Source organism: Pholcus phalangioides, unplaced genomic scaffold (genome assembly GCF_987345545.1).
Source record: "Pholcus phalangioides strain wild (caught in Gottingen) unplaced genomic scaffold, Ppha-v1.0 ptg000040l_1, whole genome shotgun sequence".
Taxonomy (NCBI): domain Eukaryota; kingdom Metazoa; phylum Arthropoda; class Arachnida; order Araneae; family Pholcidae; genus Pholcus; species Pholcus phalangioides.
The window spans coordinates 1179345-1199113 of NW_028301626.1; the positions used below are offsets into that span (position 1 = coordinate 1179345).

Sequence of the window (19769 nt, forward strand, 5' to 3'; positions counted from 1 at the left end):
GTTTATTTTACATAGATGAATCATGTTTTGTTCGATAAAAATTGAGAAAACAATGAAATTAAAATTTTTATTTTGTAATGTATTATTGCATTATTATACCTATTGTAAAATGTACTATTTACATTAAAAGGAGCTGTGTGATGTACTTGCTTCAGTAAATCTGAGCGTGCGACTTCAACAATCGGTAACGCACCGTCAGTTGTCCACAATGTTTGAAATGTACTGGGTTTTCTCGACATAAAATCTCAATGCTTGGGACTAACGGTTAATAACCTTGTTTCTTTATTTGGCATAAGTCTGATGAGTAGATAGAGGGAACATTGATGCAAATGGCCTAAGCGGCAAAGATTTCAAAGTGAAATGTTATACTTTGTATTAACACACAAAAACATGAAATATAGCATCTATAACAAGTCTATGGCAGTATTTCCTATGTTTTATCATGCCAACCCCCACCCTTCCCGAATATGACAGTTAAAGATGAAAGAGATTGGTTTTTTTGTCTGACTTTGCGGTTCAACAAGTGATATATTAATTATAAGCAATGACAACACAAACGAAATTCAAATATGCACGAAACTACTTCGGAAAAACAAAAACAATCTTTTTTATATCACAAATAAAAATGACATTATCTTGATGAAAAGCAATATATCCCAACTGTACAAAAAGTCGACTTAGACTAAGAGTCCTTACAACAGATGATGAACTGCGCTCTCCAAGGGGGAATGGTTAGATGACAGATATAAATTAGGAAGCACCTCATAACTCTGTATGCTCGTGGTCGTGTTTCTCCTCCTGTGAAAAAACAATCAGATTTCATATAAAAACAAACCAAACACTTTTAAACAGGGAGCAATTCATTATCTCGGCACATTAACGAAAAAAGAAAAATACTAGGTGTGCCAATGTGTTTCATTAGCAACGAGATCATTGTAATAGTTCTAAATAGAGAAATTATTGGTGATTAAGGGAAGACTTTGAAAGTTTAAATATGTGTCAGTGATTTAGTCATTATTTCATAATGCCATTTTTAAAAAATGACACTATGAAATAGAATTGACTTATAAAGTTTTTTTTAGTAATACTTCCATCACACATTGATAATATGATTCATCATAAATCATGATTGTTGAATGTTACTAGGGCATGACAAATCAAAAAATAATTTAGACGCCACCCAAATTTCCAAGAGCTAAGCAGTTTTTTTTTAAGAAAAACAGTCTCTCCCAACTGATATTTTTAGACTCCCAACCTTTTCAAAAATCAACATAGAAAATTTTATACGTCAATACTAATTTCATAGTTTTCACGAGGACCCTGGGATTAGTCAAGCTCCGATGTATACTGTACATTTGATTCACTAATATAAGGTAGACAAGATTTTTATGTCATAAAAATCAATGGATAATCACTGATAAAGTTTTGTACATGGAATATTTGCTCATAAAGATCAAATACCGTTTCTAGCCTTATTCAAAGGATAAGGAGAATTCATGTCAAACCACCCCCCCCCCCACTCCCACTTTTGTTAAAAAATACATCCATATAAAAGCTAGGTCCAGATTGACTGTACCATGCCAATCAAAACAAAAATAGGAATTGCCAGCACAAATGCTTACAAAATAATTTCTTTTATGTACCAATGCTTACTGTGGATATAATTGTGTCTCTACAGTACAAAGCAAGGGCGTCTGAAGTGTTTCGAACATGTGGGCACTCGTCTTCAGTTTCACGTGAGAAACTTTGATGTCTAAATCAATTTTGGGGGTGCTCGGACCCATTCTATAAATTTCTGTAGGTGCTCAAGCACCCACAGCACAACTGGTACAAAATCACCTAGTGTGCTGAACGTCTTCTAAAATCTACCTCAGCACAGCCTGTATAAACCAGGTTTTACAGGGAACATGCAATGAACAATAAACAGTCATTGGATCAAGGCCTAAAAGCAGGTGCAGAACTTCAGACTAGCTAAACACATTGAATTTTGTACATATTTTTATGTATAAAACCTTTCCCCAAAACAAAAGTTGATGAGGATGACTTGACTGGACATTCTTATTTAAGCCCCGCAGATCACTATTGAAGAAATTCAAGAATTTTGATATTAGCTTTTAATACCTCTTTATCTTCCTCCTCTTCATCATCCTCATCGTCATCATCCTCATCATCTTTCTTAGTTTCAGTTTCGACTTTCTTCCTTTCCTCTTCATCTTGTTGATCTTTCATTTTCTTTTCGGCTTCCTTCAAAAAGAATAAAAAATGTTTATATTTGGATCTTGCACATGGGAGCGAAAATTCATAAACAGCATGGGCAATTCAGTTTCTGATTAGTTCAAACGTATCTATTTTCCTCGCCTAAAAATTAACTAGACGAAGATGAATGATAAAGTACAATTGAGACATGATCTTCCACCTTCCCCATACAGCAGGGGAGGGCAAACAATAAAACACCCACCCCATTCACTATACACACCCTAGAAGATTCCCAGCACCCTCCAATACTAGATAAGATTCTACATGCTCTAGCAAACCGACAAGTTGTCTATAATGAAGCTTATTCTCTACCGATTAATTAACACTTACCACCAATTTTTACACTTATGTAAATGGATTGACAAAGAAAAAAATTTTGAATACAGACACTAGAATATATAGCTGGAAATATAACCCCGCAAAACCAGTCATAACAATTTGTGATTCATATTTTTGGAGTCTTCCAGAGTTTGTACCGTGACAATTACAGTGGGAAAATTAAAATTAAGAAGCCACACAGATCGAAACTGAATAGGACAGACTTCATGTGGATACTACTCTGACTCATCTCAGAAGACTATTTGTGGATTAATGAATTTGAAATCTAGCTGAATGTCCATTGAACAAGAGTGTCCTGGATGCCAAACTGAAGTTTCTAACTCAGGTACAACTGGAGAATTCCTAGTATTGTGATGGAAGATCAGATTCAGCAAGATTACTGATGCTGCGGGCATCTGAACAGAATGGGTTCGCAAAATATTCTTCACGAGAACTCTGACAGTTTTATACACGATTGGATGCTGCAACAGTAAAGGTTGAAACAGAAACTAGGTAGAAAACAATCTAAACTAAATACAAAATATAATTTCAAAAATTTGCCGATACTCGCCAACATCCGGGTTAATAACCAAGTCACTAAAGAAAATTTAGGGGGGTGGGGGGGTCCAATAACTGATACAGACAATTTATCAATCAAAATGAACAGTTAAAATAAATTACAAAATCTGATAGGTAGTTCCTGTTAACAAACAAATTTGAGAACATCTAGTCAACTTACTTTGGTGACACCCCACACTTCATCGCCAACTTTCTGAGCATATTCTTCATCATCAGTGATCAAGAAGTTATCGAATATGGTACCAGACTTCACCTATCGAAATACACAGTATGTATTTTGTATAAGATGAAAACAATTCAACGGCATCAAGAAATCTGTTACAGCAATATATAATAAAATTGGCAAGTGAGACATTAATGAAAACTTCAAAAAGAAAAATGCTTTGTCTTGACTATTCATATGAACTTTTACATTCAATATCTATTTAAAGCCGGGATTACACTATAAAAGTCTGATAAAAGATCTTTTACAAAACTTTGTTTTTTTTTCAACCAATAAGATAGTTAAATTTGCCGATACATTCAACTGATATGTTTATTTGTTGCATTTTCAAGTTTTATATAATTCCTATAGAACTTTTATAGCGTAATCCCACAACCCAAAATTTAATAATTCATACTAGGGTCTTTCGGTCATAGAAAATACATTTTCTATGTGTGGGATGAGCAGATTAATACTAACCTGCCATAGATCCAGTCCAATACCGCAAACTTCCTCATGCAGGTACAAGTCAGTATCAGGTTTGTATTCCGGATTATCAATCTCTGGATGAATCCATGGTCCCTTGTAGTTGGGATTATCAATCTGGCGAGGCTTCCATTCACCTTTGTAGGCTGGGTTGTTGATCTGGGGTGGTTCCCATTCGCCGTCCATGTCGTCATCCCAGTCTTCTGGCTTTGTGGCCTCTGGATCAGAAATGTATTCCGGCTGGTCCCAGTCTTCGGGTTTGGTGTCAGTGGCATCGTCGATTTTGGGATTGTCGTCCCAATCCTCTGGCTTCTTTGCTTCAGGATCCTTGATCTTCTTGGGAGGGAGGAACTGCCAGTCCTTTTCTAGTTCCCCACTTTCTACCTTCTCGTTATCGATCTTCACGACGTACGAGTTATCTGGCTTGACGATAAGCGTGTACAGATGAGTATACACATCATCCTTGCATCTGATATCCTTCTCAACAAGCAGATTCTTTCCCTTGTAATTGAATATCACGTGGACTTTCTTAGTGCCTGGGCCACAAATATCTGGCCCTATAAATATAAATAAAAGAATTTGTTAACACTTATAACACCTCGCAAATACTTCTAAAAGCAGGTGATCATTCACAAAAAAAAAAAAAATACACAGCGAATACATGAAACTGTGAACCCAGTTCAACTAGCACTTCTGTGAATGAAATATTCGCCTTACCGAACATGATCAGATAAGGTGTTTCGCCATGAAGATTCTTTGGATCCAAAGCACAGTTGAAGAGCTTCAAATAACCACCACCGCAGTCGATATTCTGTTCGTGTTTGACTGTGAACTGGATGACCATAGTCTTATCTTTGTTACTAAAAGGTTCAAACTTCGTGGAAAGAGCATAGAAACGAGCATCTTGAGATGTCATAAGACCTATTAAAAAAAAGATAAAAAATTAAAATTTATTACAATTCACAAAGAAATCAAAAAGTGATGGTTCGTACCAATGCTATTGTAGCCATGGTCGCCTTTGCAATGATTAATTTACAATCCACTCAAATTCACTTCAGCACCCCACCCTCGAATAATGATATTACGTTATGTAATGTAATATCATGTAATGTATGTTACATTATGTAATATTTTCTAGTCTTCAATTAGATTTCACAAGACAAAGAAAGAATAAAGGATTTGATTCTCATTCAACACAAGGTGATGTCCTGCCACTAGTGTTTCCTTAACACATGAGGACCCACTCAAGCACCTCAATTGCAAAAAGGTACCTGGTGGTAATGTGATCTAGTACTACGATTTTTAAGAGTAAGAATAAAATTTCTAGGTAGATATTTCATATAACGGCCCTGAGAACATTACATGGTTTGAGGATCCATGACACAGCTGAGATGACTTCATCTCTGAGACATTTCAAATTATTGCCCCACCCAAGCCTCCTAATGCAATCAAATACAGTGAAATCTTGATAACTCAACACGTGGATAACTAAACATTTATTATTCCCTATATACTAATTTCAATATAAAGGAAAGTCTCTAAATCAACACATGTTTGACATAACTCCGCTTAAGTCGACTACGATTTTTGTCCCTTTTCCACGACTGGATTTTACAATTGCCCGTGTTTTACCAGTTATAAGAATTTTTCAACATTGTTCGTGGGTATTTCGACAATCTTTTGATTCTTTGTTCAATATGGTGGGTCCCTTTTATGCGTTGGGGTGGGGGCATGCTTGTGAAAAATGAATGTTTGAAACCTCTTGACTGGCCTCTGAAACGCCATTTTAGTGGCGTTTATAGAAAAAATCTTTCATTTTTTTCATGGTCAAAAAAGTGTGGATATTGTCAATATCCAATAGGGATCAAATCTCATCTATTGAAAGTTTTGATATTGTCTGTTGCGAAGAATGTTTTTGGCAGAACTCAGTTTTAAGAAATTGTGTTCTCGAAATGATTTCTTGGAAAAGAAGTAAAAGAAAAAAAGAGCTGAAGCTTGTGGTTAGACGCTGAATATATCATTTGGTTTTCATCATGAGTATCGACTGCAGTGCAATGGCTCCACACGAACTTCATACTTTAACTTAAAAATCAAACATTGAAATTTTGAAAGAAAAAAAAATGAATTAGAGAAAAAGAGTGAACTCTCCAAAGAATATGGAGTTGCACGGAACACCATTTAAAAATTTGGTAAAAATAAGGAAAAAATTTTATCAGCATTTGATTCTTATGAACCAAGCAGAAAACGCATAAGAAATCAGACTTCAGTGGTGTCGAAGAAGCAACACTTTTGTGATTCAAATTCATTCGATCTCACTCAATTCCATTATCAGGACCAATAATTCAAGAGAAAGCAAAAAATTTCGCAAAAAGTCAACATCAGAGATTTTCGAGCAATGGTTGAAGAAGCTAGATAGAAAATTTTCAAGTGAAAAAGTTATTTAATTCGCATAACTGCATCGTTCATCCACAAAAATATACTTGATTATTTTTCATGAAGTAAATTTTTTTTATACATTTTGATTATATTATGAAACAACCCAGAATAACCCCAAATTAATGAGAATCAACATTTTATTTAATGGCATTGTTCGAATGTGTATAATTACTTACACAAAAAACGATTGGACAAATTTAAAGTGAAACCCTGCTAACTCGACATCCACTTAAATCGACATGTTTGCGATACTTTTGGGGTGTCGAGTTACCGAGTTTACTGTACTAATTTTTGAGAGAGAGAATGAAATTTTTAAGTGGGTACGTCCAACTTAATAAGACGCTCCTGAAAAACACTTTGCTGGTTCCATGAGCATGGTCAGTTTGAACGCATCAACTTTTTATTCACACCAAAACTGGCAACCCTGACAGCCGCATTTGTATTGGCTAGTTTTTACAACCCTTATCAACCACATATTTTATTGATTCAATTTTTGTGAAAATTTTTTCCATAGTTTTCTTGCATTTCCCCAACAAATTTCAACTGAAGCTTTTGGCTAAATATCAGTTACATTTAAAAAAAAAAAATCTGGTTTTTTCAATGAATAAAGCCCCACATAGAGCTTTCATTACACGTTCCTGAAGAAATCCACAGATGTGGTTGCTATGCACCTTTACAAAAAAAAGGAGTTTTGCTAATTTAGCAATGACTTTGATAGTGAGTGTCTCATCTACAGTTTGGAAAAAAAGACTTGTTCGGCCAAACGCTTCCATTATCGCATATTGTAACATTAGATTCATGCAAGGGCGTAGCCGGGGGGGGGGGGTCTGGTTTCCCCCCCCCCTGAAATGTGAGAAAATGACCGAAAAAAGGGAAAAAGATGGCCAAATCTATTGTTCTGTCACTTTGGTCCCCCCCCCCCCCGAACAAAATTTCTGGCTACGCCCCTGGATTCATGTAATTAATTACACTTTTGTCTTGAATTAATAGCACTAAAAGTAACCATTACTTGACACGGAAAAGTCACCACATATTTAATGCTGACCATGGTTATGGAAAATTAGCCACTTCATTCTGGAACGAATATTGCCTATGGATAGGAGATGTCTCGGCACTAACTTGTAGCCAGCTCACGAGTCCTCCCCCACACCAAATATTCACCACCCCATCGATACAATACTTATAGAAATACAGTGAAAGATGTAATGATAAATCACTCTAGAACAATATTTTTTTCAAGTCTTCAGAATCTCCTACAGCAGGGATTCTCAAACTGCACCGCCAAATTCTTCCAGGGGTGCCACAAAGCAGCAGCGGCTGCCTCCTTGACAAAAGGTTTTTAGATTCTTAAACTGGCTTGGGGGAGCAACGGGTAAACGTTGATTAGGGATGGAAAAAAAATTCGAGAACCCCTGGCCTATAACCTAATGTTAAACTGCTACCTCTTGATATAACGATAATCCCTCTACAAAAGATATTTTTTCCTTGGTCCCCAGCTGTATTAAGGTTTCACCGCATATTGGTTCAACACCCTCCCTCGATTTCCAAATCACTTTACGCCTATGCCCCTACCCAGAGCTTTCTTGTCCCAGCGAACCCCTCCCCCCAACTCTTGAACTAAAGATAATAAAAAGAAAATGCCTAGAAACAAGGGATCAACTTCGAAAGTTTTTCTCCTTTAAACAAATTGCACAGCAGTAACGGTTCATTAACAATTTATGTATTAATTAAAAAATGGGGGAAAATGATATCAGTTTACGGATCAATTAAAAGGAGGGGAGGGGCACAATCTAAAATTTCGAAGAAAAAACGCTGTTTCACGGAGGGGAAAATACCTTTATCCTTTTCAGCGTCGCCAAAGAATTTGCCATGGCTCAGCACAAATTTCCCCAACTCTTTCCCCGTAGCCTCGCTCTGCGTCCATCTAGATTGCCAGCCATCTGTAAAATGGAGAAATATATATATAACACACACATGGTTATGATCTGTGAATATAAAAATTAATAATGAACATCAAAATTTCAAATACATGCGAATTTCAAAGAAATGGAATCTAGAAGAAGAAGAAGAAAAAGAGAAATCGGGTGGGGACGTTTCTATATTCAAGTCGGAAACTACGGAACACGATGAATTACCGGCGTCGGTGAATTCCTCCCGGAAATACTCTTTGGGTTCTGCGAGAACAGAACACAGAAGACAAAATATTATCGATGAAGTCAACATAATTATTCCTGAAAACACCGAGCTTCACAAACTCGCACACGACACGCGAAACAGAAGGATGCCGGCAAATTGAGGCGGCGGACAGCGCAAAAACATACAGGGCTTTTAAAACAGATATGGTACGAGTCTGACAACTGGAAGTTTTTCATTGGTCCAACATTCTCGGCCAATCAACGTCTACCACGCTGAAACTCGTGGTTTTGCTGACTGGTTTGGCAAGTGTTCGCACTCCAGATGCAGCCAAATAGAATAGTCTGAATTACTCGATTAGTGGAATCTACTGATAATTAATTTTTTTTTTTTTTTTGATAAACACGTAAAAATCGAAATTAATTCAAAATCGGTTTGTGTTTTACTCAATAATTTGAGATCATAATCAACGTCACGCGATTGAATTTATTTGGCGTCAGGGAGGGTTGCCGTGAAGTGGGTCGCCAATAGTTGGGTGTGTTATCTGTGAGTTTCGGTTGTTTTAAAATGTTTCATAATCTTTATGAAATAATATGCAGGTCTTTAGATAAGATTAATGAACACCCTATAGTGAACAATTATATTGTGTTATGTGGGTGAAGATCAGAATTTATAATAATTGGCGAATTTCACGTTATATCCTGAAATACATGGTTTAAAATGATAATAAATGACGGAAAATATTGATTTTTCTTCTTCCGTATTTAAAGCCTTTCAAATTAATTCAAAATTGAGATTTGCAATGATAATTAAAATGCAACGCTGATGAAATGCAACTCATTAATTAAAAATTAAGAGTAATGACACGAAAAGATTGTTTTCTAGGAAACAATGAAAGAGGTTGAACCCTGATTTCATAAATAAAAATATGCAGACATGATTTAATTGAATTTATTTTTTGGTTTATTTGTATGAGTTATGTATTATTTCTTCTTTTTAGAACGGCAATAAAATAAAGAATGCTTTTCTGATTGGATGAAGACGAGTAGGTTTCAAATCGAAACCATTCTGAATTCACGGTTACGAAAACTTTTTACTCAGTTGAGACTGCATGGGTTGTCTGTTCTTTTTATAACCAGAACATCCAGATATGGCCATCTTAGACAGCATCATAGGCCACACGGCAAGTGTTTTTTCTAATAGCCTTCCCAGACTAGAAACTCCTAACAAGCTTCGAAATGGAATCTCGAAATCTTAACCAGATCCCATTATCATGAGAGCCCCCCATCTAGAGTCGCATTAAGAGCACCATGGGCTACCGGGTTAAGTGATTTTTCCGAGGCCCACAACCAGGCCTTTCAACTATATCTCACGTTTGTGAGGCCCCCGAGCCGTGCGGGACATGCGTTAAGACAGCATTGCCCTCACCTCTTTGCACTTGAAGCTTTCGGGCTATTCCTTGTTGAGCACCAGGAGTCAAGACTGCACAGCAGCTAGACATTCATACTCTTTCTCAACAGGATTTGAATCCAGACCCGTCAACAATTACAATCATAGCCGGATGCAGAGGACTCCGCCTCCAGGCTCATTAAATGTTTTTTTTTTATTGACGTAAGCAGGAGAGCTGAGGTGGAAAATCACCTCCCACACCGTCCAAAAAGTCTGTGTCCGCTTATGCCTGACGTTAGGTATTAATTTAATTCATCAGAGTGTGCTAGGGCTCCTTGACACTCCAGGCTGACTTAGCTGCCATCTGTGACGTCAGTATTATCGCTATAGGCCAGTTTCCTAAACTTCTTGTTCCCTCGCCTTCCTTCCAAAAAAATTCTCTCCTCACCGCCCCCCCCGAACAAACCCAAAGCTTCAGCTGCCCCCTTGGGAACTTCCATCGCCCACTTTGGGAAACACTGCTTTAGGCAATCGTAAGGCGCCTTGATAAGGACATTTGAAGTGGCTATAGGCAACTGCTGTTCTCTATCGTGCTTTTTTTAGCAATTAAACGTCACTTCGAAAAAACAGATTTTGTCGCTCTACGATGGGAACAATGAGTTCACCCAGTTATATAGGCGCTTTTTGGGTGTCTGCCCCCCTCCAAAAAAGTTCCTATAGATCTCATCTATAGGTATGCAGACATCATGGACGGATTCTGTTCCCGCAAGACGATGAAACCTCCAAGAACAAAAATGGACTAAATAATGCTACGCCACATCGGAAGATTTTTCTTTACAGGTGAATTAGTCCACAATAACCGCAGCTATTGCGCATCAAACCCATATCGCATCTTTCGTACTATTTTGGCATCGTATAGGCAGAGCCGCAACTGGGAGGAAGGCGGGTCTACGAGGGGGTGACCAAGTATCTATAGCTGCGGCCCTGCGTATAAAACTGATTAGCTCCTCTAGCGCCGTGGCAGAACAGAACTAGCAGCCCCCCCCCCCCCCGGCTTTCAAAAATACAATAGAAATGGATAAACCAAGATTATATACACACATTTTTAGTATATGTTCTGTGCTTTCCCCAGGAAAAAGTTGAAATTATAGGCCTGAAAAGGGGATTCACCTTCATTTCTTCTTGCAATAATATAGACCTTATTTCCAAGGGGCTTTCTGAAGCTATAAATCTAGTTGTTGAAGAGCTACAACAGTTGAACAATGATTTTCCAGAGGAAAAGTTCCATGGGTGGAAACCTAGTCAAACGTTTCTAATAATGATTTTTTTTTAGTCAAATTGAAGGCATATTAACAAAATAAAGTGCTAATAAGAACCATCAAAATAACCAATAGCAAAATGTTTATTTTGTACAACTTTATCTTCAAATGACATGTGCTTTCAAAATTCCAGAGGAAACAAAAATCAATAAATAAATTCAAACCTTAACGGAAGCTGAAACATGCATCTTTTTTCTTAATATCAATGTAATGAATGCCAGCATTAATAGAATTTTACAAGAAGAAAGTTTGCATTCATTTGAAACCAAATCTTATAAACTAAAAAGTTACACCTGTGTGAAATATTTTCAAATTTTTGCCAGAAATGAACATTTATATCATTCCCCCCCTCCCCCCACTTTTCCTCCTCAACATAATGCAGCACGAGAATATACTGCTGATAAATATGTCATAAATAACAGCATAATTTTTACCCATCTTGGTCTGGTAAAATAATTATGACACAAATACATAGCTATTATAAATTATTCCTTCTTCTTAACTTCTAAGTTTGATGAAATACTAAATTTAAATACAGATTTTTTTTTTCCAGTTTAATTTGCACGCAAGAGCTTCATTTTCAATTTACTTTAATCACCAGTTGAAGGTAATGCCTTTAGAGAAAGAGACATTTCTGTGATTCAGAACATTACACAAGTTCAGATGAGAAATTATTCTAATCAGGGATACTGGAAAATAAAACGAACAGTACAGGGGAGAGGAAAAATTTAAAAAATGGCAGAATCACTTAAATACTGCCATGATTTTGTTAAACAAATAATAAAAATGAGCAATCTTTATATCAATACAGCAAAGAACTATTGGATAATCAAAACCATTGGTGCAAATGCACCATCATTTCCAGCATCCTTGATTCTTAATTCAGTAATTACTAGATATGATACAATTTTAACTTGTACAAAAGATATAAGGTGAATATAATGACAAGTAAATAATTTTTGTATAATCATTTGAGAGCTTTAGAAATAATTATGTGTTGGTCAATATAAATAAAACTTTGGGGAAAAAATTTCAAACAAAACAAATCAGATTTTAATTTTTGGTTTTTTTACAACCTGCAAGAAAGTACATAAAAAAAACTCCAAAAAAAAAAAAAAATTGTAGCACTAATTTTTTTTTCTTCACAGATCCAATCTGAAGGTGCTGCCACCTATGTATGAGCCAACTTACAACATTCATTCCTGCACCTTGCCAAAAAAAAAGTATATATATAAATTTGTCATCTACAAGTCCATATTTTTTTTTATATCACAGAAGATACAGACCAAATTCATTCTTAGCATTTGTTTTTGTAAATACAGACGACAGCAGTACAAATTTACGAGTCATGCAGAAAAGCGGGAGTGAGATGGGAGAAACGGCAGAAGAAAACAAAAAACCAAGTCAATTCTTTTCTTCAAGGGTCAAGGTCTCTTTTGGATACAGTTTCAATTCCTCGAGAGTGCAGAACTTGTTCAGAGCCGTGAGCTGAAGAAGAAAATAAAACATTAATACGGCTACCAGTGTGCAAATAATTATTTTTTGATGAGAACCAAAGGCAAAACACACAACATAAGAAATACTATTGATATGAGAAACTAAAAACATCTCGCTTTAATTACAAATTACATTGAGCTGTCATCAGTGAAATTTATGAATGAATAAAAATCCCGATACAAATACAAACTTTGTTTTGAAGTTCCAATGAATACAAGTTAGAATTTAGATAAGTAGAAAAACATGAATATGCATCTACAGTAGAACTTTAATGAAACAAAGCTGAAGAAATACCAAAAATATTTTGTACCAAAATAAGTAACTGTATTGAGTGAGTACCTCTTAACAAGATTCGACCGTATACCTATCCATTTCGTTTTGAATTTGTGACAGCCAATAATAAATGACCAACAACTAAAAGGAAGTGAGCTACCAAATGACATACAACAGGCGTGAAAAAATCAAGACACAATACTCAACCCTTACATGGCCTGTTTCTTGTATGAACATACTAGACACTTGCCCAAAGCCCACAAATTTTCAGAGCCCCAAAATTAGTTGCTTTTTGAATTTTAGAAATAACCCACATGACCTTCCCTCTCTCCTGCATTAGCCTCTACCTCAAAGAAGTCTATATACAAGAGGTCCCAAAAATTCATATTTGCCCAAGTCCCGAACATATAAAGAACAAGTGCCCTGAATAAAGTGTCTCAAAAGTTCAGACACTAGATTTTTGATTGTGTGCGTCATGGGGTACTGTTTCAAATTTTTTCCCTCATCATCAGAATGCGAAAGCTTACTTGAAACTTCAGCCATTGTCAAGGAAATTAACTTTTTAAATTCAAAAATTTGAAAAATGGCTGTCTTAAAAGTTTGGAAAAACTTCCGATTATATGTAAATTTTGACGATTTTGTCTGTACGGTATATCAGGGATATGATATTATAGAAGTGGAAAGCTGACTGGTTTTCATTTAAAGAAAAAATGCTCATAGCATATTTTGTATGACGAAATCATGGGAGTACAGAGATACTTCAGCTAACAAAGATAATTCCTTTCTGAATCATGTTTGTGTGTGTGTGTGTTAGCCGAAACATGATTTCCCCATAGGTTTCTATGGGAAATTGTTTAATTTGTTTCAGGTTAAAGCCAAAAATTTGAAAAAGTAAGTTTTATAAAATGATAAAAAGTACTATAAAAAAAAAAACTAAGTGAAAGCTGAGCTGAACAGCTTCATTGGATAAATGAGTAGTCTACATCTATAAAATATAGACTAATCAGGCTCTAAACTTTATTCTACTAAAGCTGGTGTTGATGCAACCCAGTTGAGTTCGTAGGTGTCCTAATCCATTTGTGATTTGGTCAGCTCATTTCTGTGTATGATACATACAGATGGGAAAAACAAGCTCCTGGAATGTCGAGACTCTTTAGTTTGATGCTACGAGTCTTGCACTAAAAAATCTGTGTTCTGAAAACATAGGCCCCCTTTTATCATCGATGCATTTCTTATTAGCTGAATCTTTCATTTTGCATGAAATGGTTCAAAACCTTTGAGAAACAGAAGTGAAAGTACATCTGAAAAATATTTTGAAGTCAACATGAGCAAATCAGGCTCGAATGACAGGAATTCTGATCTGGATGAAAATTCACCTCATGTTAGCAATTGCATCCATATCAGCAAAAATGTTTATTAGCCAAATCTGTATTCATTAGCCAAGGCAGAAAAATCATGGAAAAATCTTCGTAAGCCAAAAAATTAGTAAGTTCAGGTATTCACTAGCCAAGGTATCACTGTACTTCTTTTGAAAGCAAAAAAAGAAAAGAAAAAAGCAGTAAAAAACATTGACTGCTTTAAGAAGGTCAAAATGCAGCACTTATCATGTATTGACTCAACATGTGTCTAAAAGATCCCACAACTAATTGTGGTAGGCAATGCAGTACAAATTTATGCGAAGAAAAAACCATTAAAAGATTGGCTTAAACACAAAAAATGACACTGTAAAATTACAAAAGCTACTGGGGAGTGAGGAAAGACTTAAGAACTTTTTTCAACAGACAGAAAGATGGCACTTCTGTAATGGTAAGGCTAGCATTTGCTTCTAATAGTCGGGCCTCCATAACTTTTGGAACGGTCTTCAAAATTCGGATTCTTATGATAATACCCTTGAGAACAATTTCCTACAGACTAGAGAAGATATAGGAGCACCAAACTGGATATTTCGACTTCACAATGTCTTCAAAGATCAGCTGCCACAAAACAGCTCTTTAATAGTAAAAATGAATCAGTTTCAGATTGGCCACTGCCTTCGATATACCCATCTAGCATTTGTACCCAGGGAAAGAAAGTATATATAATCTTTTTTCCCCCCCATAAAGTTCGGGGAGTGGGAAAACTCCCTTGAAAAATTAGCGTAAAAATTATTTTTTCTCATCTGATATGTGTATTTTTTTCCAAACTCCATGTCGAAAGTGGCTGCTGTTTGGAAATCGTTGTTTGGAGGTTTCTTGTAATGATAAGCCTATGGGACACGTTTGATTCCAAAAAATGTGGCTATTGTTCAGAGGTGGCCCTTAGATGAAATTTTAATGTATTCAATTTTGAATTATGGAATTTGTGCTTGAGGGCCATGAGATACCAACATATATCACTTCTCACCCAAATAAAATAGAATGTCATACGTTAACACTGACACAAAATTATATGCACAGGATTGTAAAATTTACATTACTAAATAATAATTGGTTGATAAAAACTAAAATAAAAATTCAGCTAGACATAAAAACATGTCATGTCCCAAAAAGAAATAAAACACTTTTCTAAAAAAACCACTCCTATAGTCTAAAAAAATATTGAACTATTTTCATAGCATTAACCCTAGAATACTAACTAAAAAATCTGATCAAAACTACGTGTTAACTGTCTAGTAGTATTCTAGGGTATAACAATACAATTAATGCTACAAATTCCACAAAAGACACATTATGTCGATTATAAGAAACTTATAACGAAGATAATACAGTAATATACTTTGATCTCTCATTATTCCCGCCTGAATATTTCTCAGATGTACGAATAATGAATAGAATACTATAATAAATAACTAAAATATCTTACTAACTAATGCTGTTGCATTGTAATAACTGTATCACAAAGTGTGTTTTTCTCTTTATTGTTTTTGTCTATATTGTATTGTTTTGTACTGTGACGTTCACCGTGTTTTTTGTACTTTTGTCTGATTGTGTGTATGTATTTGAAAAAATAATAATGATAAATAAAAAACAATATTTGACTGTTGATAATTTAAAGAGCTTTGTCGAAGAGGCATGGTACAGTATTAATATTGGAATCCTACAGAATTCAATAAGATCCATGGAGGATCATGTGTTTTAGGTTATTAGAAAAAGTTTATTAGCTATTAAAAACCTGCAATTCTAGAAATTTGAATTTTTCTCTAAACTTTTGAGGAAGCGATTTTTTGTATTTTTGATATTCTAAATGTTCTTTTGTAGAATTTTTCCTTCTATAAATATAGAAATGCTTCAGAAATTATCCACTGGAAGGAGCTTCATTTTAAACTTTTGAAATGAACTGTATACTTTTCGGTATGTTGGAAATTTTTTTCTCATTTCCAACCCCCCTCTTAAACAAGTGACTCAGCTGCATACTACACTGGAGCCTTATTAAAATTTGGATCAACAAGATTTGTTGACGACAGAAAAATTTATGAAAGCTGTTTGAATTATCAACATTTGATATGAAATGGTTTCTGAACGAACTGAAGCATGCATCATGCTCATGAACCATTGTCATGTGTTTCTATACTCACATCTCTCCTGGGCCAGCTGGCAAGCACTTTGTAATTGTCAACTGGATAGCCCTGTGAGCCAATATAGGTAAGCAGAAGATTTAAGGGATCAGTTGCAAGAAAACGACGTTCTAGCATAATGCCATTAGGCAAGCGGATACGGATGTGACTGACAGGAAGATTGTGATCTCCTTCTGGCGGCTCAGGTGGGAGCTGATCAGCTAAAGACTTCTGCATTGCCTGATAATATTAGTAAAAGGAAACAATGAATATAATGTTGACAGGAGAGAGATGTTATCATTGGATATTTTTAGAGAAACCAAAAACTGTTTTGAGATTGAATTACATACCCTTTTGATCTCTTCTTGCTCTTGCCGAATCTGTTCTTCTTCAATATCTTTCTTCTGCTTCTCTTCTTCCTCTTGCTTCCTGGCTGCTGCCTAAAGAAAATAATAAAAATAATAGTTGAGACGTCATTCTGGCAACTCAATAAGTTTTCTGAGCCATTTAGCCCTGGTCTGAAATTGAGAAGAGTACAGACATTTTGTCTGCCACTCTTCCCTTTGAAATAACCATGCCATAGCAAGTATAGAAGAGCATATATATATATATATATATATATATAACATTTGTCAGAGAATGATGTCCATGTACGGTCCTATTCAGTGCACACAAGCTCGAGGAAATATTGAGATATTTGTTGCCTTTTTTGTCGAGTGGTCTACGGCGCTCTCCTGGCAAAGTGAGAGGATGTGGGTTCAATTCCCCACAAGGGCAGTTAAATTTTCTCTTTCCTAAATATATATCTTCGCATCAGCCAACTGTTAAAAACCTTCGCATTCAACATTTGAATTAAAAATTTTAATATTCATTCATTGTATATCATTGTGTATCATCTATGTTAGCTACACAAACCTTTCTGTTCTACTGCCCATTTTTCAGAAATTTTCTTGTTATTGTCTCCCAATTTAAATGAATCGATAGGATCCTATGTCATATCCATGGCTTTGAATACCCCCCCCCCCCCCCCCACCTTGCATGAGGCGATATTGCCCATTTTCGTAAACACTGATCTACATGGATTACAAAATTCATGGGTTTGAATTCAACTGAAGTAAATTTTGCTCTTTAGGTGAATTACCTAGCAATGATTTTAGAGTTATTTTGAATATTAAAATGTTATATTTATAACGGCTACAACTACTAATGAACTGAACATGCACCTCGTACATATTCCTCTGTGGAATTTCTAACAAATCTGTGCATATCGGAATGTGTTGTGTGAGTATGTATATGCATGACCCTAACATATGTATATTACCAAACTTTTGCCTGTTATATGTGTTTGCTAGTGCTGTCATCTGCAACTTTAGCAGAATTGCCGGATTTGAAGTGGATGTAATTGTTTTTGATCAATAATATACGTTCGACTGAATTAAATGTAACATTATGTTTGTAAATCATGTGTAAAAATGAAATAAAAACAATATTTTTCCCTTGAAAAATGAGCTGAAATAACACCTTTGCACGATCTGCCATCAGAGATTCTTCATAGGCTGCATCTTGCTCTCGCTTGACTTGTTCCCTAGCTTCTCGTTCCTCCTATAATAATTTCAACACAGATCATCTTAATCATTTTCCAAAACTGAAAAAAATATCATAACTGATGCAAATAATTTATGCACTCAAAAAAACTACGAAACTATTTCTAGTAGAAAATTTCCTTGCAAGTTTTTGAGAATAAAATCTCATCTCGATAAAACCACATGCCTGCAGAGAAATACACCATCAAAATAGTTTTGCAGAACTTGCAAATGATGGATGTACCTGAACTCTATTTCAATTACGTCCTTTTAGCTCAATGATGTTCCGCTGTTTTCATGAAAGCATGCTTATGTGCTGTATCATCATCATCTTTAACCCAAAGTGGCAAAATGCAACAAATATCAATATTGGAACAATCCTGATTCAATCAAATAATCCTCGCTCAAAGGCAATTTTATTTGAGATGAATTCAAATTCATTATCATGAGCTATTATGAAAATCAGTTAATTGGACATAAAAAGGAAACATATCAGAAGAAAAAAAATATTGTGTTTTACATTCACTGTTTCTGTCTCAAAATCATGGTATGGACAGGCATTGTGAATAACAACACACTACTCCTCCCTTATCTTTGTTTCAAAATCAATTGTAAAATTTTCTAGTATTTATGCTTTATCCATGTATAATATATATAGACTTCTTCTACACTTACTTCTTCTCTTATTTCTGAAGATACTTCAGTTGTAAACACATCAACTGCTTGCATCAAACGAGTCATCAATTCGTCTAAACACACATCACCTAAAATGATTTGAAAATACTGATATTAAGAATAGTACAGAAAATTCTAGAATATAACATTAATTGTGTCTCTAACCACAAACTTGCTATTAACCTCTTAACAGTGCAATTGATTTCAGAAAAATTTCATTCACCAATTTTTCTTGGTTCGTTGTTGTGCATTATATCAATAAGGTATTTAACCAGTCAAGTGGTTATGATGGCATTTGCAGACTTTTCAGTCTTTTTCACATAGGTATGACGAAATAATTTGTCTTTCATGTGCTGCCATCTGTACAAGCCACCCTTCTACTTTATTATCTCACCACTAGATGGAGTTGAAAAATTATATTTCAAGGTCTGAGATTATTATTACTACAGTAGACTCTCGGTAACTCGACACGTGGATAACTTGACTATCCGGATAACTCGACATCTATTATTCCCTTGGTTGGCACAATACTAATTTCAATGTAGGAAAACCTCTCTAACTCGACACATGTTTGGCTTAACTCCGCTTAAGTCGACTACGATTTTTGTCTCTTCACCATGACTGGTTTTTACAATTGGCCTTCTATTATCAGTTATAAGAATTTTTTGACATTGTTCATGGGTACTTTGAGAATTCTTTGTTTCTTTATTCTCTATGATGGGTCCCCTTTTTTGCATTGGGGGTGGGGGGGGGGGGGAGTCGTGTATGTGAAGAATGAATGTTTGAAATCTGTTGGCTGGCTTATCATTTTAGTGGAGTTTCCAAAAAAGGTCTTTCATTCTTTTCATGGTCAAAAAAACGTGTGAGTATTGTCAACATCCAATAGGGATGAAAATCTTATCTAGTGGGAGTTTTGATATCGTCTGCTGTAAAGAATGTTTTCGGTGGAACTCAGTTTCCCGATTTCTTCGAAAAAGAGTAAAAAAAAAAAAGAGCTAAAGCTTAGTAAGACGCTGAATATGTCATCTGGTTGTCTCTTGAACTCGCCAAAGAATATGGAGTTGCACGGAACACTATTTCAACATTTGCCA

At 35.4% G+C, this 19769-nt stretch overlaps 2 protein-coding genes across 3 annotated transcripts in view; both read right to left on the reverse strand.

Annotated features, from left to right (window-relative positions):
* Nucleotides 1-583: 583 nt before the first annotated feature.
* Calr (calreticulin) lies at nt 584-8677 on the reverse strand. The gene is made up of 7 exons (XM_089254255.1): nt 8413-8677; nt 8113-8217; nt 4559-4762; nt 3836-4398; nt 3314-3406; nt 2122-2244; nt 584-798 (listed from the first exon to the last, which is right to left on the reverse strand). The coding sequence occupies exons 1-7, from the start codon at nt 8498-8500 to the stop codon at nt 763-765; spliced, it is 1212 nt and encodes a 403-aa protein (XP_089110381.1). The 5' UTR covers nt 8501-8677; the 3' UTR covers nt 584-762.
* Nucleotides 8678-11183: 2506 nt separating this feature from the next.
* The window catches only part of casp (Fas associated factor casp), a 33678-nt gene continuing 25092 nt past the window's right edge, over nt 11184-19769 (reverse strand). For both annotated transcript variants that reach the window (XM_089254238.1, XM_089254237.1), the window contains exons 14-18: nt 18679-18767; nt 17942-18022; nt 16771-16860; nt 16442-16660; nt 11184-12606 (exon numbers count right to left, since the gene is read on the reverse strand). In XM_089254238.1, the coding sequence (XP_089110364.1) occupies nt 12523-12606; nt 16442-16660; nt 16771-16860; nt 17942-18022; nt 18679-18767 (563 nt within the window). In that variant the 3' untranslated portion in view covers nt 11184-12522. The remainder of the gene's footprint in view (nt 12607-16441; nt 16661-16770; nt 16861-17941; nt 18023-18678; nt 18768-19769) is intronic.